General features: G+C 37.2%; 2 protein-coding genes across 5 annotated transcripts in view; one reads left to right on the forward strand and one right to left on the reverse strand.

The window, feature by feature from the left end:
• Window positions 1–112: 112 nt before the first annotated feature.
• Window positions 113–7,227, forward strand: LOC126868312 (kinesin-like protein KIF20A). Its single transcript, XM_050623633.1, has 18 exons — window positions 113–423; window positions 533–651; window positions 736–1,258; window positions 1,335–1,956; window positions 2,035–2,465; window positions 2,529–2,724; window positions 2,794–3,226; window positions 3,304–3,678; window positions 3,757–3,865; window positions 3,933–4,402; window positions 4,470–4,763; window positions 4,845–4,889; window positions 4,950–5,033; window positions 5,119–5,359; window positions 5,437–5,819; window positions 5,882–6,045; window positions 6,134–6,260; window positions 6,336–7,227. The coding sequence occupies exons 3-18, from the start codon at window positions 736–738 to the stop codon at window positions 6,393–6,395; spliced, it is 4,557 nt and encodes a 1,518-aa protein (XP_050479590.1). The 5' UTR covers window positions 113–423; window positions 533–651; the 3' UTR covers window positions 6,396–7,227.
• Window positions 6,895–25,423, reverse strand: part of LOC126868321 (synapse-associated protein 1-like) — a 95,473-nt gene continuing 76,944 nt past the window's right edge. For 2 of the 4 annotated variants that reach the window (XM_050623654.1, XM_050623655.1), the window contains 4 exons: window positions 24,021–24,160; window positions 20,756–20,895; window positions 15,441–15,611; window positions 6,895–10,164 (listed from right to left, as the gene is read on the reverse strand). In XM_050623654.1, coding sequence (XP_050479611.1) covers window positions 9,986–10,164; window positions 15,441–15,611; window positions 20,756–20,895; window positions 24,021–24,160 — 630 coding nt within the window. In that variant the 3' untranslated portion in view covers window positions 6,895–9,985. Of the gene's footprint in view, window positions 10,165–11,570; window positions 13,872–15,440; window positions 15,612–20,755; window positions 20,896–24,020; window positions 24,161–25,423 lie in introns of those variants that run through there. The other 2 variants (XM_050623657.1, XM_050623656.1) reach the window with 2 other exon arrangements.

A 25,423-nucleotide genomic window follows, 5' to 3' on the forward strand; every position in this document is an offset into this window, starting at 1 on the left:
TGTTTATTATAATCACCTTATCTAATTAAGAGGAATCATTACTTAATTTTTTACATTTAAACTATTTCTATATATTGCTTATATGTACTATTTTTTTTTTTAATATAATTGCTTTAACTAAATTTTATATTTTTAAGTACAAGGTAGGTACGTTTTGTCAAATCAGAACACAGTTTTCTATCTTCACTCTTATTGGTCGTTAAAAGTATATCTTGATTTTTATTGGTTATATGCTGAGCGCGGTAATAATATGTCCATCGAAAATTGTACCAATCCGAAGAAAGTATTCTCACGACAAGATTTTAAAATAAAATACTAACCGTTTGTTGTGGTTGTGGATTCCCGAGCTTTCTGTGAAAGAAATATGCGTTGATATTTACTTTGTTTTGATTGTTTAAATTTTCATATAGCATGTGAAAGCAGGTATTAATCTAACGTTTCATAAGTGACTACTATAGATATAAAGTAAAAGGTATATATTTAAAATTGTTAACAGGTTATTGGTTTATTTAAAAATAAGATTTGTTTTCAGAAGTATGCAATAAAGGAAGAATTTAATTTTTCCATTCATTAAACAATATTTGTTTAATAAGCGCAAAGATATTTTATTTTTAATGTGACATAATTAATTGAAAGTTTTATCACAAGAAGGTATGAACAAAATTTTGATCGTTTTTTTCCATTACAAGGATTAATATAACAAAAGAATAACATATATTTTTCAAATGTTTGTAGATGAATAACACATTAGATTCTATTAGAACTTCTTATAATAATCCTCCAGATGACATGTCATATTTATTTGGCAGAGATCCTAGTATATTAGCCTATGGAAAGAGACCTTGTGTATTAAAGGAAACTAAGAAAAATTTACTTTCTGTTTATGACACTGAAACTCAAAGTGAAGAATCCAATTATACTGTACAAAGTGGTTCTTTAAATTCAGAATCAGAAACTTTACAAACAGTTAAAGTATATTTACGAATGAAACCATTCCCTAAGAAATTAAAATTATCTGAAGAGCAACAAAATGCATATAAAATTATTAATTCCACTACTTTGTTCACAAGATTGCCTACTTTAGATAATAATACCAGCTGTTTCAAGAGATCCAATAGTACCGATATTGTATGTAGAAAGTTTACATTTACTAAAACCTTTGGACCAGAAACTACTCAGCTGGAATTGTTTGAACAATCTATAAAGCAACAAATGATAGATTTTCTAAATGGACAGAATTGTACTATCATGACTTATGGTAAATATATTATACAATTAAATTTATATATAATAATTTATATAATGTTCTAAATCATTTTAATATAATTTCATAGGTACTACAAATTCCGGGAAATCTTATACATTACAAGGGACTACCACATCCCCTGGAATAGTACCAAGATGCTTAGAATTTGTATTTTCAAACATTACACCAAAGTCTACTCCTTCTTATAAACCTATGAATCACTGTGATATTGTTATTTTGGATCCTCTTGAACGTGCCCAAGAATTAGAGATAAAAACCAAGCTACTAACATTTGCTTCTGTAGATAAATATCAGTTTATTAACGCTTATAAAGACATGCAAAAATTATTGCAAGAGGAATCACCTATTAGACCTAGTCAATGTATTGGTGCACATTATTCTGTTTGGGTTTCTTTCGCTGAAATTTATAATGAAATTGTATATGATCTTTTATCAAATGAGTGTCAGAAAAAGAGAACGCCGCTTAAATTAGCGACAGATGCCCATGGAAGAACATTTATTAAAGGTTTAAAGACTGTTTGTGTGAACTCTGGTTCTGAGGCTTATCAAGTTTTAATGGCAGGACAATATAATTTGAAAGTAGCTGCAACTGCTTTGAATGCAAGAAGTTCAAGATCACATTGTATATTCACCATAAAATTATTGAAATATTATATTGAGAATGATCCCAGTTCTGTTGAAGTTAGCACGTATGTAGAAAATAATCTTTTTTATTTTTATTAGATATTAATTACATGCTTTGTTACTTGTTATTTCTCAAATGATAGGTTTGCATTTTGTGATTTGGCTGGATCAGAACGATTAAAAAAAACCTTAAATATTGGAGACAGATTAAAAGAAGCACAAAATATTAATACAAGTCTCCTAGTATTAGGAAGATGTTTAAAAACCATTCATGATGGACAGTTATCGAAACAGAAAATAGAACATATTGGCCCATTCAGAGAATCAAAATTAACAAGACTATTTCAAAAAGCATTATCTGGAAAAGAGTATATAATTTTAATAGTCAATATTAATCCTATACCAAATTTGTACATAGAAACACAAAATGTGCTCAATTTTTCTGCTATTGCAAAAAAGATAGTTATAGAAAAAGAGAAAGTATGCAAGAAAACTAAATCGAGATTTTCACGAATAGTTACACAAAGCATAAAAACAGAAACTGATTGGGATGCTACAGAACTGGAAAGTGAAGGTAAGCCTTGTATTATTAATCTTAATTTACAGTAGAATTTATAATTTTGAATTATCTTTATAGACTGGCAAAATATAGTTGATGATAACTCTGATTATGCTCAGTCAGAAGATTACAATGAGTTAATAAGTGAAAATAAAAGATTGAAAAAAGAACTTGCTACTTTAAAAAGTTCTGCATTGACTCGCGATCTGCAGATACGCGAAGAAATGGCTGACACTTATACATCTATAATGAAAAATCTTGAAACAGAATGGAAGTATGTACTAAATCATTCGTTTTCTCTGTGCTAACATTTTTCATGTAAACTTTGTCAAATATAATTTAGGAATCGTATGAAAGACGTGGAAGAGCAACAAGAAGATGTACTTCACTGGTCTGTAAAACAAGTTGAAGATTTTTATAAGGAAAAATTGGAACAGCTTAATAGTCGTAAAAGAAGACGTTCGTCTGTTTCTATTAATAATTTAGATCTAGATGATGACTCCAAAAACATTCAAGAATTAGAAATTGAAAATTCACACTTAACGTCGAAGATCATCTTGTTAAAAAATAGCGTGAAGGAACTTAAGGAAGCAAATCAAAACTTAATAGCTGAAAAAACTAAAATAACTTTCGAACTCAGTTTGTCAAAAGAAGATCTAAAAAATGCAAACAATTTATTAAATGCAGTTCGAAAGGATGTCTGTTCGGATGAAGATGCAACTTGTTATGTAGAAGAATTAAATTCTCAATTATCTGCCAGGGAGGAACAGGTTAAGGTATGGTAATTATTAATTAATACTATATTTATAATTTTCGCGATATTAAACATATTTTTCGTTGTGTATTATTCCAGAAACTTAAGATATTTTTAAATGAAGCAAAACAAGAATATATTGATATTACTACAAAAGAGAGAGAAAAAGAACGTATAATTAAAGAGCAAGAAGAAGAGTTATATGACAAACAGGAAACAATAGATGATTTAGAAGCAGAACTTGCACATATTAATTTGTGTTTAACAGAAGAAACTAAAACAGTTGATATATTTGAAGAAAAATTAGAAAATCAAAATAAAATTATACTGAATTATGAAAACAAAGTACAAGATTTGGAAGATCAAATACGTAAATTGGAAAATGAGAACTTGTTATTAAATGAATTTAAATTACTTAAAGAAACAGTTGATACTGCAAAGAACATAGAACAAGATTGGGAATATAAAGATAATGTATGTTATTATTTATATTTTTAAAATATACCACTGCATCGATTAAGTGCACTAATAACATAAATCCTTATTTTATAGGAATGTAAAGACATTAAAGGTAGAAATATTGCCATCGAAGAAAATTTATCTTCTGATCTCAAAGTAGAAGTAGTAATAGTGGATTCAAATAATAAACATACACAGACAGGTATGTATACATAATTTTAGACGACTTTAAAGTCATGATGTAATTTAATATATTATTAACTTTACAGAACATATATCCGATGCTCAAATGGAAGAAACGGTACTGGCAGTAGGCAAAGAAAATTCTGCTCTGGAAGAAAAATTAGTTCGAAGTACAACTGAAATACAAAGTTTAAAGCAAGAACTGGAGTTTGCCAAAGTCAAGTTAAAAGATATATCTGAACAAATATGTAATTTAAGAATGAATAGTACACAATCTAAAAACCGCAATGATGAAAGTGTAAAAGAGAAAGTAACGGTAGAAACAGTAGACATAAGTTGTCAAGCGCACGTAGAATCTAATGAAGCTTCTTTACAAACATCTAAGAACGATGTATTCAATAAAAGTAGTCAAACTATTGAAAATATGATAAAAGAAAAGGCTAGCCAGACAAGTTTTACTGAAGAGACTGATGATTATGAGATTATATTAGATAAATTGACAAAATTAATGGTAAAATACGATGACATTAAGACACAGTATGAAGAAAAATGTCTGGTTGGTAATTAAATGTAATATGATGCTCTTTTTTTCATACTTGCATAATTCTTTTTTTATTTTCAAGATGAAAGAAGAAGTGGACCAAAAGGTATTAGGTTTAGAAGAAAAAATAGAAAAACTTGTTGAAGAAAATAATGAAAGTAAGGCTAATGTAGAAGAATATAAACAATCGATTGATTTGCTTCAGAAAGAACTTTCTTTAATGAAGCAAGATAAAATGCAGGTCCAAGAGATGTTAAAAAATGCAAATAATATTAAGGTTTTTCTAAAAACAGAAACTAGTGATTACGAACAAGAGAGTGAAGAGAATGATGGGCAGCTTCCTTTCACTAAAAGTGACTGTAGTGAGTGTACGGAAGTAGGTTACTTTTTATTATTCTATAACAACTTTTTATACAAATTTTTATACAAATGTAATAAAAAGATTATATATTTACAGAAATTGAACACGTTGCAAGCAGAGTTTGATAATCATATTTCAAAGGTATGTATAAGTAATATCACCATTCTTTACAGTAATATAATCTGTTTAATTTTATTTTAGTGTAAAAATGACCACGAAGAAGCAACAAATAAGTTACAAAGAGAACTTTCATCCATGGCAGAAAAGTATAATATCAAATCGCAGGTATTTAATTAAATTCATATAAATATACTATATGTATGTATATATTCTTCAGTGAAATTTAATAATTTTTTTAATAAAACTCTAGTGTCTCGATGCTCATGCCGCTAAAATAGTAGAGCTAGAACGTAATCTTGATAGTATAACTGAGCTTCAGGAAAAAATTCGCGAATTAAATAAGAATTTAGAAACATGTCAAGCTGAAAAAGATCAACTGCAAAAGTTATTGGATGAGAATAATGATAAGCTTTTACAACTTGAAGATCGTTTGGGACAAGCAGAGGAACAAGAGCGAGAGAAAGATGCTGAAATTATATCTCTTCAGAAAGGTTAGTTCAGTATCTACGGTATGTTATTTTAACAAATGATATTCCCCTTAAAGTTACTACATTGTGCATTTTCACAGAAATGAAATTTATGATACAAAAACACGAAGAAAATAATGACAGAAGCGATAAATTAATGGAAATAGAAATGAAGAGTACAATTAAGAATCTAACAGATACGAAAGAAATGCTTGCTCGAAAGCAAGAATATATCGAACAGTTAGAAATGCGCGTTAAACATAGCGAACAAAATGCCAAAATATTAGATCTTTTAGAACAAACTGCTCAAGAAAGGAAAGAGGAGAACGAAAGGTTAAGAACTGTAAATGATGAACTGAGGAATGGCTTGATCGAGAAAGAGCGTGAAATGGAATCATTTATGAAGAATAGAGATGAAATGGTGGCGAAGTATGAAAGCTTAGTAAAAAGTCAACAAGAAGAGTTGGAAAAGCAAAAGCAAAAGGTATCTTCATTGCAAAATTTAATACAGTTTAATAAGCTTTCTTTAATAACTGCCTTTTGTAGTTAATAAAGAATCGTTCTAAAGATAAAGAGTGTTGTGAAAATACATCTGAAGACGAGGTGATACTTAAAGATCGTCGAGTAAGACGTCCACCAAAGAAGTTTACACCATCGTCTCCAAAACAGGATGAAATTTCAGTGATCGATCTTTCTGGCTCGGATTCGAAGTATATTACACGAAAATGAGATATAGAAGAGTAGTATGTCTTTCTAAGTTAAAAATTTATACTGAAACATATTACTTTTATATTTTAGACGAAGTGTAAAACGCACTACTACTTTACCATCTCGGGAAACAGCTTCGGAAAAGAAGAAAAACACCCGTAAAAAGAAATTGTACATTACAGAAGATGAATCTTTCCAAGATATCGAGCCGCTCGAGGTAAGTTTTTAAAAATTTTTCTATAATCTATCGAATACATCATTTATACATTTTGCATATTGTTTGTTTGTTTAGAGTACATTAACTATCACACCGTCAGTATCAACTCGTAAATTAAGAAGCAGACGAAAATAATATATTCTGCAATATATTATATCGTTTAATGTATTGTAAATAGATTGTGCTAATTAAGGACAAATTAATAAAAAGCAGCAGTATTTTTGTATCTTTAAAATGTATTTCGTAATAAAATACCGTGTTTTTTTTTTAAAATATGATGCCTTTTTTATTAATACCATTACACTCTAAAAATATTAAATTATGTAAGCAGTTTTATAAATATAAAAGTATTGACATTACATATTATACCACAACATTAACACTCCACAAGTTTATGTTTTTTGTATTCCTACATAGAAGCTTTGGTATTGGAAGGAACTCTGACAGGTAAAAGATTTATCAACTTATTTATGGTATTTTTCAATTTATTTTTTACGAGGTACACGACCTTTATTGTTACATTCCGCACTTATATTAATTATTCTCTTAATAATTCCGTAATTAATGCTTATCCTCCTTATATTCTCATTAATATTCATAATATATTATCATACTTTCAATGGAGTCAACAACATATATATATATTTTTTTATTTATTTATATTTTCATATGTATATTATGTATATCATTTTATATATACGTATCGGGTTTACGTTCATTCTTATGAGTGAATGCACTGTACCATAGGATAGTTTTTATTACACAATTCACAGAGTCGTTTTGAAATAGGGGGACTGCCGAAGTACACCATGATGATTCATTTTTTCTTCATACTCATTTTTTTTTTCATTTTTTTTCTTTTGTTGTTTTGGCCATTGAAGGGAAAGACGTTCATTTATCGACATGTACATATTATTATATATTACTTTCCTGATCCATCGTTCTGGCCGCCCAAAAAGATGAAGGACTCGTCGCGAAAATGTACTTTTCCTCACGTCTCATTGTCAGTCGGGGCAAAGAACACACATAAAACGCGGTCTCTACGGGCGCTTGTAACATGTCGCGCGTACAAGAAATATAACACGAGAATCGCTCCATGAACGGAATCATAGAATACAATAATGTACAACAATTTGTCAACGAAAGACACGTTCAACGTCGCGCCACAATTTGCCTATATCTCTCGCGTTCCTTCGATGTTACCTCGAAAGATAAATCACACGATTACCAAGCGTCTCGGTCTTTAACGTGCCCATATACAATGTTTACGTACAACGCGCGTTTCTGTCTTTCATTAACATTTTGACGAACTTAGGCCCGATTAATTGCGATAGCTTAACGTTAATATATATATCTCGTACAATATACATATATCGACCTAACGACTAGTGCGAATTAAAAACTTCACAGCGAGCTGGGTGAAACACGCGCACACGGTGAACCAGCGTTGAGTTCAGAATCAAGTCTTCCTTAAAGGATTCTACTTCCTTTTTACGAATCTCTAAGCTAAATAAACGTATTTCATTATTTTTCTTTTTCTTCTTTTAAATATTACTCTCAAATGCATCGAATCAGTCGGTCGATGCACGCACATATAGAGGTTAACATAGAAAACGTCTGGGAAGAATTGACGAAAGATCTGGACTCAACATGGCGGCGCACGCAAAACGATCCTCTTCCGAACCGGAAGTGCAACGATTTCATACGAATATGATGCTTACTTCTTTTGACCGTTTCTCTTTTCCTTTTCTCGTTCTTTTTTTCTTCCAAATATACGATCGTTCGTATCATCGTTTCTCTTCTCTCGACCTTAGTTCGCATCGATAGCAAGTTCACCCTTCGCCTTGTACAACAATCGAACGTTCTAATATTTTCTCATCGATCGCAGAGCGTACACGTGACGTTGCGAAGGCGCGCTTTAACGAAGATAAAACATCGTGCCGTGAAACGCTAAACTTGATCCAACGCGACTTTTTTTCTGGTCTACGAACGAGAATTGTTGTTTCGACCTGGTTTGTTCGACGAGGTCGAGGAAATAATTGGACGGCATGTCGCAGAAAATCCTGTCGAGAGATTATTTGTTTCCTATCATCATCGATTCTTGTTAATTAGTGCTATTGGTAACTCGAGCCTTTATACGTCACGCGCTCACTCCAAATCGACGTTAACGCGCGCTCAACGATATTAGCGCGGATATTGCAAACACGTAACACATATTAGGATGAGCTTCAACCTAAAAATACAACGTACGTATTTCTCGTGGCGCAACATTAACAAATGCGCCTCTGTAATAATAGTAATAATGACAATAATGGCAATAATAATGTAATACTAACAAAAATATCAACGTAAGTCAATCTTTATCAATTTCTTTTCTCCATTCGCGATTTCTCGTCGAATCGATTTCATCTTTGGCATACAACATCCACGATCAACGAACAACGACAAGGGATCGTCGCGCGTGAAAGCGCCTGACCATCGCTTCTGGGTTGTTTTTCTCTCTTTTTTGGGGAAAAAATATAGCCGACGATACTCGACGATACTCGTTCGAAACGGTGTCCTTCGGCACACGGCAGTGTAATGTGTCACTTCGGATAGTCGTCGATCCTTCGAACCCGATGAAGAAGCGTTCAACAAATCTTTCTCTTCTTTGATTTTTTTCTTTTTATTTATATATAGATGTATATTTATATATTCCGTAGCACAGTGCATTTCGCGTAACATTACATAATACGCTCGATGTCGAAAGTAACATACGTTTATTTATATTAATTCTTTTCTTTTAAGCAATAAATATAATTAACGATCGATATTACAAAGGGGAAAGCTTGAAATTTGTTTTTCTTTCTTTCAACTTGTTCTTCTGTAAATCTTACATAGTCGCCCTTGTGATCGAGAGCGAGTCGTTTAACAATTGACATAAGTGTAGCGTTAAAGTTAGATCGTCTCGTGTGCACACCCGTTCACCGTTCTACGGTTCACGGATCATCGATGGATGGAATTATCGACGGAGGTTCGAGAAGCGAGAGTGATCGACGAAATAATTCTCTTTTTACAACCACCGTAGTACAACTTATCTTCCCGCGTTTCCTTTTTTTCCCCTTTATTCTCTCTCTCTCTCTCTCTCTCTCTCTCTGTTCTTTCTCATCTTCATCGTGCTCGAGGATCGCAAACGTACTCACACATTGTCGAGGAAAACACCCCGTCGAAGGGGAAACGAGGAACAGGCTCCTCTTCCCCTTCAAACTTTTTTTTCTTCCGCTTTCTCTCCCCCTGCTCTCGCTTACAATCCTTTTAACAAAGAAAGAAAAAAAAACAGAAAAGAAAAAAACTCAGACTAAGTTTCATTCCCTCTCGCGTTTCCTTCCTCCCTTGTACACATTATTACATCGTCACATCATTCGACGCAGCATCGACGGTCTCGAACATCATCGACCCACCCCCAAAAAGTCCGTTCCTCCCTTTATGGCGATGTCTGAACGATCGCGAAAGAGGGGCAAAGCTGAAAACTGAAAGGAAGCGGGAAGAAGACAAGATCCCTCTGTTCCAAGAGTCTTTCATCTTTTGCCCCTCTTCGAACAATCGGAGGAAGATCTCCGCGAAGGAAAGACGCGACAATCCACCCGGTGATCTCACACACTCTCAATCTCCCTTTTCTAACGCAGGATGATCTCGAAACGCGACGAGATCGCCACTATCCGGTCCACCGCGAACAATCTCTCGGCTCACTTGAGGTCCTCGTCGTCCTCGTTGGCCAGCAACTCGTCGATCTGTTTCTCCCAATCGTCCTTATCCAACGCGCCGCTGTTTCTGATCGGCGTCGCGTTGCTGTTCCTCTCCTCGTTACCTGTTACTACCTCGTAATCCTTCAGTTCCGCCTCCAATTCGCGTTCCCAATCTTCTTCTGCGGAGATTCACAAGCAGCGTTGTAGGCTAGTTTCAAGCGGGCCACGCGGCCTCTTGTTCGGCGCGTGTCAGTGTACGTATGCACCGATGAGTCCGCTTGGGTGTAAGCGTGTTCGTGTATGTGTGCCGTTTTTAGTTTCCCTATGTGTTGGTGTCTGTGTATTTCAGTGTGCATGTGTATTAGACGAATGATTTATACGAATACAGTAGTACGTGTGTCTGTGTGTGTGTTCTTCGTGTGTTACAGATGGCAAACGATTTTCCACGCGTACAATCGAGTTGTTTCAAGAGCGTGTGCTCCGGCCGCCCGTTTCTCCGCATCGATCTCGCGACACGCCAGTCCTTGTGCCTCAGTGTATCGGTGTGTCGGAATTTAATCGTGTGCCTGTGTTAGTGTTAGTTAGGACGGGGGCGTAGTAGGTTGAGCGGGAGAAAAGAGGTGGCGAAGGGCGAAGGGGAGTAAAAACTGAAACCACACACAAGAATAGAGAACCGAGAAAAGTGGGGTGAACGCGAAACGGAACCGGATAGACGGGTTTCCGGCGTGTCTCGCTACGCTTTTCCTTTCTTCGTTCGCGGCGTACGCGGCTGCTAATATTCCCCTGCAAGGTTTGACATGGCCGCGACCATCCTAGTTTCCGTACACGTTGTATCCAAGATTCTAACGCGAGTAATCTTGTCTTTTGTCGGTCGAAATCACGATAAGCGACGTACGTTCGCCAGAGTTTTAGTTGGAAGAAGGCGAAAAGGGACGCAGTCGGAAGCGGAAGCAACCGTGGAACGCGAGAGAAACGCGTCCGACTCGATCGATCCAACCGCGAAGAAACTACGTTTCCCCTTTGACGCGATTAAATCAAATACGCCCACTGGCCGTGGATTCTATCGGGAATTACGTGAAACGCGTCCTGAAATTTCCTACATAATCCGTTCGTCGAAACTTGGTCGATCATCGCGAATCGTCATCCCTCTGTACGAAGACCTCTGTCCGTGCCCAAAAGTTTCACCTTACGAACTGCACTGTGTACGAATTACCGTTATTTCCAGCGTAAATTCGTTCCGGACTGATCGAACGAATTGTTTTCACGCGTCGAACAGAGAAAATTGAGTTAACCAAATTTTTCATCGGAAACTCCATACTCGTTCTTTCTTTCTCGCATACACGCTCTGTCTCTATAACTAGCTCTAACAGGCTGTGTGTGTGTATATCGATTCGTCTTTACATGCGCTCTCCATGTCAAATCTAGTTCGACGTTCGATAGCACACCGCGACTACATCGAGGCTTCGCGTTCGTGCCACGGTCGTTTCTATTATTTTTACTCTCTCTCCTTTTCGTCGATTTGTTTCTACCGCGTACTGTTTTTTTTTTTATTCTTTCCTTCATCTTGTATCTCTTTTCGTTTTCATTTTTACTTTTTTTTTTTATTCTATTTATTTCGAAATCAGGTGCACCGGTGCACGTGCGGATTTTCTCGCGTGCTCGTTTACGCCGCTTAAGCGTCCGTCCACGTGTAAACAACCTCGCGTATAAATTCATTTATTTCCGCTCTCGTTTCCGCGTTTCACGTTACCTCGTCTCCCTAATCGTTAACGTCGTGACGATTTCCTTCTTTCGTTGCGTTATACGTCTGCCCTTTATCTCCCTCTCTCCCACACACACACTCTATTTTTTAAATTTAAGCGAAACCTCGTTATCCGATGTTTTCCATTTTTTCTTTTTCTGTTTCGATACGCATGGTTTTTGACACTCGTTGGAACGTGGACGCGCGCATAAACGGATTGCCCCCGGCCGGTTGTCTTTTTATCTTTCGCGCGATAACTCTCTGTTAAATTGGTTTAATTGAATCGGAAGGAAAATCACTACGAGGACTACACCCACGAGAGACGAGACGAAAGTTTACACCTCGATCCCCGTTTCATTTATTTATTTTTCTTTTTTTTTTTTTAGGTTTTCTTTTAAAACACGTATTGTCATTCAACGAATTTGTATATTTTTTCTCTTTTTCTTTATTTCGTCTTAATTTTTTTACGGTAACATTTAGTAAATTCTTTCTGTTGCCATCGCTGTCTTTTCTTTTCGTTTAAATATTTTTCCTTTATAAGAAGAAGATACCAACTACGATCGGCAGATATTTTTTTCTTTTATTTGGCTATTTATTTCTTTCGTTCGAGTAACTGCTTGATAGCGCGTTAATTTCGCGAAAGAGCCATTAGCATTATTTCAAGAGTCACAGTTTTCGCGTCGTCCTTCTCCTCTATTCGCGCTACTTTCTCGCCGATCTTTCTCATCTCCCTTCCTTACCTCCTTCTTCTTTCCTTTTTCTTTCCACCTACGTTATGTGTTTAATGTTTTCCTTAACGTTTTACAACACGGAGAGAATCGACAAGAGACAATATTTATTGATTAAGAACGAAGACAGACAGACGACAGACAAACGGACAGACATACAGACATTTAATCAAGTTTTTTTTTTTATCTTTGCTTGTGATTTTATTACGATTTTTCACTTTGCGTATATTACGTACCCTTTTCCTCTTTTTTTTTTGTGTTCTTCTATTCATTTTTTACCAAAGGTTCTTTCGTTTCTTCTTTCTCACCCTCTTTCTGCCACGTTCTTTCCTCGAAAGAATCGTCCTCTCATTCTTTCTCTCCCTCACGCACCTATTGCACACGATCTCGCTATCTCTTTCTCTCCCTTTCATTCACGCTCTTACTCTCTCTCTCTCTCTCTCTCTTTCTCTCTCTCTCTCCCTTGCTCTCCCCTCAGCATGCGTATCATTAATCGCGTGTCACTACATCGCTATCATCGATATTTAACGCGTCGTTTCTTGTCACGTTTCAAATCCGACGTGTCTCCTGAAACGCTGCCTTCTACTCGCGGTTTTCTTATTATAGTCGTCTATTCTCCCCAATCCCTTCCTCTAACATCTCTCTATCTCTTCTTTTCGTGTTCGTCTTTTCTTCTATCTCGAACGAAGTCTCGAGTCGAGCGTCTATCAAAATTAACTATCCTCGGAAAAGAACCGTGTGGAAGGGGGTTGGTCGTCGGTCACTTTGTTCGAATCAAACTGGACGACCAACAGATATCGTCAATTTAATAAATATCGACGGAGTACAGCGACGAAATGATCAACGACGAACACGACGACGATAAGCCACGTTGACGACAGTCGCAGTAAATCACGGCGTTGTAATTATATATATATCTATATGTATATATATATAGAATTACGATCGATCAGAACGAAAACCGCGTGACGTAACCCACCCCTAAATCGTTGATCGTCCGTTACGCGTGGCACGAGATCGCGTCGACGCGTAAGGGTTTTTGGGAAACGATAACGGAAGAAACGACAACGAAAAGAAAAGAACGAGAGGCAGCGAAGGGAGAACGAGAAAGCAAACCGAGGGAAATAAAACGACGAGGATCGTTCGTCGCGTGAGAACGTCCCCGTTCGTAGTGTCAAGTTTGGGGGAGCGGGTGGTAGTCTGGGAGCAGTTTAAACTTGATAGCAACGAAAAGTTAGACGAAGGAGAAGAAGAATTCGATACGAAAAATGCGACGGAGGGTTAGAGGAGATGGTGGACAAGAACCGAAAAAGCTCACGTCGGTCTTCGAGACGGGGAAAGAAGCTTGTCGTATTTATTTCTGAGGGGTGTGCTTTGGATAATGCTTTTTTATCGGGGGGATATTCCTCTTCTTAGGCTGTTGACAGAATAGAATGGAAAAGCGGTCGTTTAGTCACATCGGGCATTATAAAACTCTAAGTGAGAGGCGAGCAGGGTTCGTAACACATAGAGAACGAGAAACAGAACGTAAACTCTTTCGAGGAACATACGTAAATCTGATGAATGAATTTAATAAAACATGGACAGGGACAGCTGTATATCCTATACGAGCAATTCCTACGAGTAAGAATGATAAAGCACACTGATAAGGAAAATGTTAAACGCACGAAGAAGGGATAAAAAATAGATTAAAAAAAGAGAGAGATAGAGAACAAAGACAGAAACGAGCACATATAGAACTACTGACGTGACGCAACGTGGTTAGCTAGAACGCTGGTGAAGAGAAAGGTGGAACATCGACAGATCGATTATTATTCGAACTTTCAAGTTCATCTATACGAGTATACTCACGAAGAATGTGTTTCTTGGACACCTTGTGTCTTGGGCATAGATCGCTTGATCCAAGAGGAACTTTTCTTTTTTTTTTCTCATTTATCTTACGAGTTTATTTTTCTTTCTTTTGCACGGCAAAATGTTCGATGTTCGTTTCCATAGTATAACCGCGATGTGGAAATTTCGTTTACTTTCGCTCGTACGCCGATCAATAGATGCATTCATCGAAATCGCGCACGAGCGAAACAAAAAGGAGAATTCGTTCCTCTTCGAACATATATACGGATACATGTAGCTCTTGTTCAAAAATTTCGTTGGTGGTCGTAATGAAATAACTGGCGCGGCACATCTCGTCGAATATTACGTTCCGGTGGCTAATCGCCAAAGGTGCGTGTACAGAACAATTTCGAATCAACGTGCATCGCGCGAATTCTTGTCAAGGAAGATTCGGTCGAGGACGTTGCGCGAATCAGCAAAGCACCGGCACTTCGTGGCAAATGGCTCATATAATTTCTTCCTATTTTCTATGTTCTCCAATTATTATTACCATATTTTCATTCTCGAAACACTGCAACTACCAAAGGTATAAAATTAAGAAGATCAAGATGAAAAGATGTACGCAAAAAGATACGCGACACAAGGGAAACAAATTTTCACCCATGATATATCATAAATCAATCATTTTACACGATACGTGTAATACAAATTTATGGACGTACAAAGTAAACGAATTTCTATATATATTTTCAGATTGCTTTCAAATTTGATCAATATAATCACGATAGCCGTGTTTCATTACGGTGTTAATGAAATTTCAAAATATTTTACATAACACGTACGTAAAAGTTTTCTATGACGAGAGATTAAACACTTTCATGAGTCAATGTATTTCCATATTAATCGAGATTTTCCACTATCAAAGTTACCTTTACACCTCGCGTAATTAAACAAAAAAAAAAAGAGAGAGAATGAAAAATAACATATGCGTAGCAATTACAAAAAAAAAAACCTTTGGTAGTTGCAGTATTAAATATAATACGAGTAAATATTAGAAGTAATTAACGACCATGCCACGAGTTAGCAAAATCGTGTTCCATGTTCTATACAATTGTTGGCAGAAGGCAGAGTTAACGACGACCAACGATCAACTAACCTTTAGGTGGTTGCATTCCCAGTTTTTTCATGCCTTCCCGGACCTCTTCGAGGTCCGTGTCCGAGACCCTCATGCTATCGGACACGAATTCGTGGCCTGGCGAATCGGCCAACGCGCTGTTACTTCCGGTCATCGCTGTTCCGCTGCTTTCCTGGCCAGTGGTCACTTGAACTGTTCGCAAGACAACACTCACGGCTAAACTAGAAGGGACGGGTACCGCCTAACAGCTAAAAGCCTCTAACAGCTCTACTACGTTCGTTAATATGCTGTTTGCTAATTTTCTAATTACCTATCGATCGAACTAGCTAATTGCTGCTCGTTCGTGCGGTGCGCGTGTCATTTATCGATTTAACTGTACAAAAGCTTGCTGCGCTCTTTAGTCTAATGTAATTCTAGTTTCTCAATAACTAAAAGAAATAAAAATAAAGCTTCTGCTTTAACCCTGTTACCGTCTTTGAACAACACGATGCTTGATATTTTAGTATAATAATATTTCAATGCTTTGAACAAGGAAGATAGTTCGTTAGGTGAATCTGCGTGGAAGAGATAGCGATGAAAAGGTAGCAAGTAATTTTTTGAAATTCAACGATATCAACGAAATGAGAACAACGATATTAAAACGATATAAACATAATTAAATCGATCCTAACGATATTAATAAAATTCGATAACGTAGATCGACTATTTCCGTGAAAATATTTCCCCTTAATACGTAAAGAAAAATCGAAATAAAATCGAGATGAAGCGTCACGCGTATTAACAAGGATTCGTTGATAATTTCTTTGAAATTAATTTTTTAACGATAAAAGAAACCCGATCGCATCGAGGATGACCCAAAGAGCGTAGCAGGGTTGACGAAAGGAAAGAAAACCGAGCAAGAAACGAAGCTTTATAAACAGGGAATGTGCACAAATATCAAACTCAATCTCGAACGAACTCTCGACTGCAAGATCATCGAATTTCAAGCGCGACTTAACCAGACGCCAGGGCATTAACATCCTCCTCGCAGCGATTTGACTTCGAACAAACGGAAGTCGTCGTTGGAACCGCGGCGAAGCCGTTGGCCGGGATCGAATTCTCATTTCGCGAAAGAGAAGAGGAAACCGGGCAGATGGAAATGGTCGACAGAAAGCAGAAGGGGTGAACAGCCCCTGAAGATGGCTTCGAATTCTCATTCACGGGCGATCATTCTCAGGATCAGACAGTATTTCACCAAACTATTCACCTTCCTCTCCCAGGGGCTCCTCTCGTATTTCGTTTTATCCGGTTCGTTCACCTCCACTCCGGATGGAATTCCATTGTTTGTACGGATTTCACCTCCTGATTCCGCAATTTCGACTCCGGCCAACGGTTTGCGCTTTCCCGAAAGCCTTTTTTTTATCAACGTGCTGACGAGCTCGATTTTTCCAGTGGATAGAGCGTATTATTTTCGTGGAACATCATCGTCGTTTCATGCTGAATTAACTCGAATTAATGCCACGCTCGTAATTCGAAGTGGCCGATGCACTGATGATATAGATTTTTCGATTTGAATAACTATCGTGGAATTTTTCATCGCGTTATTATCGACTTTACGTATTTTTGCTAATTTATATGTATCATCGGTGATTTGTTCGTTTATTTAGAGATAAACGGTGTAAATCGCCATTAACGTACAATGTTAGGAACGAAGTGAAGCACGTAGGAAACAGTACGGACTACAACGGGCGTGTAACAGTCTGTACAAAATTCTGCGAAGCTAGTTTTTCAAGCTATCGATGCTAACGTCGAAGAAATCAAAACAGGGGCGGTAAGAGCTCGCTGTATTATTGTATGCGATTTACTGGGTCCGAATTCACGAGTAAGCATCGATAACGGTATGGGGAGAAAGGATCTCGTGAATCCAAACGATCTGGTCGAGGTATAAAAATTTATAAGTTCAAGAAGCTGGGGGCAAAGAACAACGCTGTCAATAATAGACCCGCAATCGTGGTCGGACCGGAACATACTACTATACGCGACGAATCTCAAAAACTTATATCGCACCCTTCTATCGAGCTGTTTGTATTTAATTTGATTTTCGGCGCATATTCTAATTGATAACGTAATAACTTTATTCGTATCCTTTTTGAGTGCCAAAAATGTAAATATAGTGTCAATATATTTTGTTGAGATATGTATAATTTTCTGTGCTTAGAGATACTTGTATGTGGGGCCCGGTGAGTCGTTCATACCGGTTTTAGTCGGTTGGAGTCCGACACTACCACGCCGCTTTCCCCAGAAGCGGTCTGGCGTCCGTGCGGATTTCCTCCACGTAAATATAAAAAAAAAAGAGATACTTGTATGTGGGTACCAGTGAGTGGAGGTATGTATGTGCGCGGCGTCTCGAAAACAGATGAATGTAAACTATTCAGTCGGTTAACAGTCGGGTATAGAAGAAAGTGCTGAGACGCGTGCGAGTGTGTATCGATGAATATACAAGAAATCGTCCATAAAATAAATATATAACTATTCTAATATTAATCCCAAGTGTAAATTTAGTGTTTCTGTAACGTTATTTCGACTTCAAAGATCCACAATTCTCAACAATATATATTGACAATATACATATTGATCGTGTAAAGGGTCTATCACGTACAATAACGTTGAGAACCTTAAATACCGGAAATAATATTGACCGTCTGAACCTTTTTTCGCATAAGATCTACAATGTCGATGAAAAGTATTTGTACACCCGTAACTTCCTAACGAAGCGTTTTTAAATCAAGTTCTACGATTTTATTCGCACGGTATCATATTTTTGTAATCATACGAAACTACCACTGAACGATACAAAATTTATTACAATTGGGTCTAATCAACCGTACGTACATAAATACACTGACAAATGCAGCGATGTAAAAATACTTTCTGTACATAACACTTTTCTGATATTTAATATATAATACTTCTTTTGTACATATTCATCGTATATATTCCACGTATATGATAAAAAGTTCCACAATATCGTAAAGAACGATGAACCTATAACACGATAAAACAATCATCAGTACGTCATACAAATTTTCCACGCTAGGATATTCACAGCATCGATGCGACTATTCATCTCTTACACGATTCATCAGCACGTTGTTTGTGGCTCGTCGACGAACAGATAAATCTACACGACGCATCAGGCTCGGAAATGTGCCATGCATGGTGGTCTTTCGGAGAACGTCGAGCCGTCGATCGAACGTGAACGGTGTGCGCACGACACCCATAAACGTTTCCTCTGGTCTCGATCGTGGTCGATAGGTTGATCGCGAAGGATGTCGTTCGCCAGGCGCGGTGGTTCACCTCGACGTCGAACGAGCGAAAAATCCCTTCGCTTCGATCGGAAATTACCGTACTAGTCTTGGAGCGACGAGGAGGACGTCGAGTCAAGCGGCTCGAAATTGCGATGCAAACTAATATAAGAGGCAACGAACGTGCACACACCGAGGAAACGAACGAAAAGGGTTCGCGTGTGCACGCTTTCAAACGTAGCTCGACGATCGACCCTTTACGCAATGTGACGTCGATGGCTGGATATCGAATCGCGATGCTTCGTGTTGTTCTCTCCGTACTTTTGTTATTTTTCATCCGATTCGTTTCCTTTTTTTATTCGCGGTACTTTCGGCGCGTGACTTTTATGCGATCGCGCGAAGCCGTTAAATCGAAAAAGCAACGCCGCTGTATATCCTCTGAAATCGTTCACCGTTTAATCCGACCGGTATATAAAAGCCACGACCAATTTGCCGACTCTGTTTCGTATCGATTTCGATGGTAAAAATTTGATTAGCTAATCCCAGTTACGCGAAATCTATCTCCGGCTATATGAAATATGTATTTCATTTAACTCGCGGCCGATCGAACCTCGACCCCGTTCCTCTGAATTATGCAACGTCTAACCATCATTCTACTCTGCTTTCGTGATTTATTATCTTAAGGTTAACCAAATACGAAGCAGGATATCCGGTTTTGAATTGATAGCCATCGAGCGTAGTGTTTCGTTCGATCTGACCATTTAAAATATCTGCGTTGCTTCAAAGAATTGCATGAAAATGTAAACGATCATTTCACCAAACGTCTATGCATCGATGAGAGTCGATGAAGCGAAATTTAACTTACCTTTGCTCCATCCTCGGAATTGTCTCAATAAAATCGCTCGATCTTATGGAAGAGAAAAATACAGACGAAACGCTACTAACTACTGGCTGTGACCATTTAATGAAACTGATGATTGTTCTTTCGAAAAACAACGCAGATGTTCCAAATGTTCGAGGAACGCGTCGAGCGTTACATAAACGAAACACTTCTGATCGAAAGGGTCGAACGATAGATTCGATGATAATGACGATGATGATATCGTATGATAAAAATACATTAACCCCTTGACGCATAAATTTTTCCTCGATTTATTGGCGAGAACGATGAAATCTTTCGTAATAAAAACAACGTATGGTTACGGTGGATGCCTGTTACGCGATCAGTTTCGACAAACGAAACAGTCGCTTTTATAAGAATCTGCAACCTCGTTCATGAATATTAAGGCCTCGTAAAAAATATAATAATCAACGTAGAATAACGTGAGTTATCAGAGGAGCGATTAATCAACCGAATTATGTGTTCGTGCAATATAATGATTTGGAATATACAGAAATAATTTGCGGAGATGTTTGCAAGGATCGAATAAAGCTAACGAATTGATGATTATATATGGATACCTAAAATATTTCCATCTAAATCTCACTAAGAGATAATTCCAACTGATTTAATTAGAAAATTCGACGACGTTCGTAAAAAAATTCCAATTTTATTCGTGGAATCATATACAGAATGTATGAAACCGAGGAATAATAGATGCTGTGGAAATTAGTCGAGACGACAATTGAGAAGGGAAATGTATAATTATTGAAGAATAATCGAAAAATAAACGAAGAGAATAAAAGAAAAACTGTCTCTTACCAATTTTTAACAATTATCTCGTCCTCGTTAAGAGTCTTAGCATCGATCAACGAGGGTGTCTATATGTATGCAACTTTAAAAATAGTTGTCGTCAAAACGACAGTTCGTTAGAGCACACATCCACTGTAATCACGGCCTTGCGATGCAAATGGATCCACGCTATGTTTTTAGAAGACATATAGATATCTCATTATATAAAATATCGCAGCTCGTGAACCCGTAAAGGCCAATGACTAAAATAACCGAGTAAACTAAATGTGCGTTAAGTGGTTAAACGAACGATAATAATGTTATAAACGATACTAATATTGGATAAGCGTGAGAAATGGTTGCACAGAGGTTCGAATTACCTTCAGGTTGATCGACGGTTCCGGCGGAAGTCTGATTGAGGTTGTTCTCCGTCTGGTCGGCCATTGTATTCAGCTCGTGGCTTTGACGGAGAACCGATACTCGGTAGAAGTAGTTCCGCCAGAAATTCTCTTCTGATATTCTGCACGATACAGATGTCGAGTATTAATTTAGGGGCGCGAATTCGTCCAGAGTCTTGCTAGCAGAGAAGCCACACGACTTCCGGTCAACCGTAATCGAATGTCGCTTTGGAAATTGCCAATTAACGCCAGCCACCGTCGACTGATATAATTTAGTCGGTGGGTAAATAACACTGATCGTGGGTTATCCGCGTTTCCTCGTACGTAGAAACGTGGGAGCTCGAATGCGTATTGATCTTCCGGAGATTGATAGGTGCGTCTTGAAATAACTCGCAATTAGAAACTCGCTTCCTGAGCCACTTCCGCAAATTTGACAAGTTGGAAGAGATATGTCGTAGCTGATAGCGGCAGAGGTATTTTATGGTTGAAGTTCACACGATATAGTTCACAGTTGATATACGCCAGCGATGAAGATTTGATGTTGATCGCTCGATCTTCGTACGTTTGGTTCGCTTTCTCAGTCACGCGATATTGTACACTGCGTAGCGAAACGCGTGCTACGTGTAAGGCAAACGCGTAGGTAAACTCGCGAATGGGAACTTACGTAGAAAGTCTACAAAGAACGAATCTAAATTCTAAAATAAAATCTCCTCGTTTGTATCTTCGTTTGCGAGAAAATCAAGCTTTTGAAGGCTTTGACAAGTGCGATCGTATACGAATGGACAATCGCGACAGATTATTGTACGGAGGAGTAAGTCGAAAATCTGGAATAATATCTTTTCTTTCGAAGCCTTGTTTACGAGGAAATCGAATTTGAAATTTTAACAAATGCACCTTAACTCGATTAATTCTCAATACCTTGCGAGGTGAACGTTGGGTGGGACATTCTACGTACGAAACTAAATAAAAAATGTAGAACAAAATTCACTTGAAGCTTTGTACCACGCGTCTTGCAATACTCGCAATAGTTTCATTTCGGTAGATACGACGACATTTCCGACTAATAATAAAAATTCGTATGTTCTATGATGCGAGACGATTGCGAGAGAAGCGAACCCACGTGTTCATGTATTTTTAATGTATTTTTAAGAGAGACGTGTAAACTATAAATCAATTTCCATCGTTAGACGCGATCAACTGAAGCGGAGAATAAATTTACGTACCAACTATGACAACCATCTGAATACTAAAAGTACCTGTGGTTTGCGATGCAACGTAGTCCTGTCCGTAAGTTTGGCGATCTCTAGAGGAAAGTCAGAGAGAAGATTCGCAGGGGGAATTCCAGAGGGATTTTGCAGAGATTTTCTCTTTGTAAAGGTTTCAGAATGATTTTGGTTCTAGTTGGTTGAGATGGAATGGAGTTAGAGTGGAATTAGATGTGGAGGGCTCGAGTTAATAGAGGCTTGAATTTGAAATGACGGAGGAATTTCCGTGCCCCGAGTTTGAATATAAAAAGTCTGTTTAATATTGCCGAAGAAATAAGGAGATTTGTATCAAGTTTTTTTTCGACGAATAGTTTTTGTTAATTATCAGGGTGTCTCATTTTATCCTCTTGTACGCGACTCTTTTTGATATTGTTGTACACAGAATTGTTACTTGTTATTTCGTTATATCAAATTATTTAATTCATTAGAGTTAAGTATGTGCAATCATCGTAAATGGAAGTTCAAAAGCACGGGCTTTATTCAATTATGTGCCTGACGTTTCCAACAGTACGTTTTAGCATTTGGCTGAAAATTATTACTGTGCGCGTATGTGTACGATGCACATGTGTACTCTCCAGATACTTTAAACACTATTACGAAAGTGGAACTTGCTATTATTTGAAACAAAATAGACAAATACACTCGTCTTCCTTTGAAATCAAATATTCCCGAACAATGATATTTGTTAGTGAAAATAACTATTTCTGTTATCTCGTATTAATGGAATTGGAGAAAAATAACACCGATTCTTCTAGTATTGAATATATATGTCGGCTTTACATTAGAATCAGGGTTAGGGGCGTGAAACGAATCTTCGTTTGGATTACACGTGTCGCTATGCAATAGAGAAGACTTCGACTAATGCAAATACGATTATCATAGAACTGGACAAGTAACCGTGGTAATTAGATACTCGAGAAACTAATGGCAATGATCTTAGGTTCAATAACGAATCCGCGGTCGACGGAATGATAGATGAACGTGCTCACAAAATCTAAGTCGGACGCGTAATATCCACGGGTCGTAAGGGGTTACTCTTTTCGTCGATGAGATCGCGACAGAGAATGAATTTCCCGTCCCGATGATGCCACAGAGGAAAACTATAACGGGGTGTGTCTAAGGACGCGAGATCATCGGATTCGTCGAGGATAGCCTTCGTTCAGAAGGTGAGGGAATTTGGCGTTGCTGCTAATTGGTCAATCTCCATATCGGTGGTTAGAAAAAGATGCTAGCCGCCCTCGAGGGAAAGTTGCTAGTGGGAGACGCCGCTCGTTGAAAAATAGGTCTCCCCTATTTTCCCGTAGTTGGGACAAAGACTGTTTGTCTGTTTGAAGGACTTTAGTTGACTAAATCTTAAGATTTATAACGGGCCCTCGAGCTAACTGAACATGTACTGCGGAGACGCATCGACATCTGGCAATCATCTTGCTCGAAGAATAGGGTCTTCGTGTGGCGAGCCACGGGACAGAAACCTTTGGAATGTTTACTGTCGCGTGTCGCCACGAATATTTCTTTTAAGGAGAGCTATAGAATTATTCCATACCTTTGTTAGACAAAGCGTTCATCCCGTGACCGCGGCTACGTTCGGCGACTGGCTGTCGCCTCGAGCCCAAGCTCATTATCACAACTCGCGAACAATTACAATCGGACTGAATAACTACAATTGTTTAATTACAGCTATAGTAGACTCTAGATTACAATGTTGCGGGATTATCCAAAATTCCAAAGGCTCCGGTGTTCTTTCATCTCCGACATATATATATATTTTTTTTTGATATTTTAATTGCTTCGACTTCTCCAAAATCTCCTTTTCCTTTGACACTATTCTCGGATATCGTAATATTAATTTCCTTGTGTACATCTAAATTAGCATTTCAAACTTACGGACATAGTTTCAATATCATTTTGCAAAATGTTATCATGGCATAAATGCAATTTCTAAAGTACGATTAGTTGAGTAACAATTTGGTAAAATTACTCACACTTTCGGCACAAGCTGGAACCTCATGTTCTCCAAGTTAGGATCTAGTGCGAGAGTGGCCTGTGCCATTGGTTGCACAGCCTCAAAGTCCCAAGGGAAATCGACTTCCTTTGGTGGGGGTTTCAGGAAGTTACGTTGATCCTGAAATCAACATTCCCAAATTACCGAAATTCCTTTACGCTTTTTCGACCACCACTTTTAAATGGTACGCGAATTAAATCGCCAGTGGATAATCTGAAATTAGACAATTTGTAAATTAAGTTAACGAACCTAATTTAATTTGTTTAGTTTGATTCGATCGAACTGCTTTATTTTGATTTAATAACGTTAAATTAAATTAATTAGCCTTGGCCAATGAATCTTTAATTAAACCTGCTGTTTATAAAAAGATTTATCATACATTTAACGGATCAGCCAAGATCCGTGCAGGATTAACGAAATCGTCGTTCCAAGAAGTCCACTTAAAGAAGAATCGATTCGATTTAATAGAGCAGATACTCTGTTACTCGGGGGGAAGCAATTTCAACTTTAGAGATCGTTATACTAATCGCGACACGATCTCCTCACTGTAATTAACAGTGCCTAATTTTGTCTACAGCGTGACTGTGGATAGATTATGTCTTTTTGTTACGAATTGTACACATGCCGCGGTTCGAATGTATTCAAATATTTGACGATTTTCCGTATCCTATGATTTTCGTTGATTTTCAAAACGCGAACAAAGTCGATTAATTATCGAAAGCAACGGTATATTTTAAATTTATTAATTTTAATATACTATGCATTACATTCTCAATAATCGATTTAAATTTATAATTTGTTAATTGTATAAGAATGTATAATATATAATACAATATATGTATGTCATGTACCCCTTTTAGTCTCGAGCTGATTATTAATTTACATACTGTCACAATAAATCAATCAAAATGATCAGCTACTCGTGAGATATGTTTTTTTCAAATTTGCCAATCGACATTGTCATTAATGTATTTTAACAGCATTGTAAATGTTTAATCGGAATTTTATTTAATTCATCTTATTTCTCCCATGAGAGAATCGTATCGGACTCGATCAGTTATGTCATCATAAATTGACACAGTAATTTCGAAGCCTCTATGATACATGGTCACTGCGTTATCATTCATACGTATTATTAAATCATGAATCAAATTAAACATGTGCATATCTATGCCCATCTGTGTATGTCGCTGCGAGATATCAACTGCTCTGTTTCGATCTCGAAACGCAATGCAAGCCAATCTAACTGGGAATCGAAAATCTTTGTCTATAACCCGTTGCACGAGTTCATTAACCCTTTGATTAATACGAGCAACTATACGTGACATTCAAGCCTTTCCGGGACAATTGTAAAATATTAGAGAAATGAAACTAATCAAGTAC

Source organism: Bombus huntii, chromosome 8, assembly GCF_024542735.1.
Source record: "Bombus huntii isolate Logan2020A chromosome 8, iyBomHunt1.1, whole genome shotgun sequence".
Lineage (NCBI taxonomy): Eukaryota > Metazoa > Arthropoda > Insecta > Hymenoptera > Apidae > Bombus > Bombus huntii.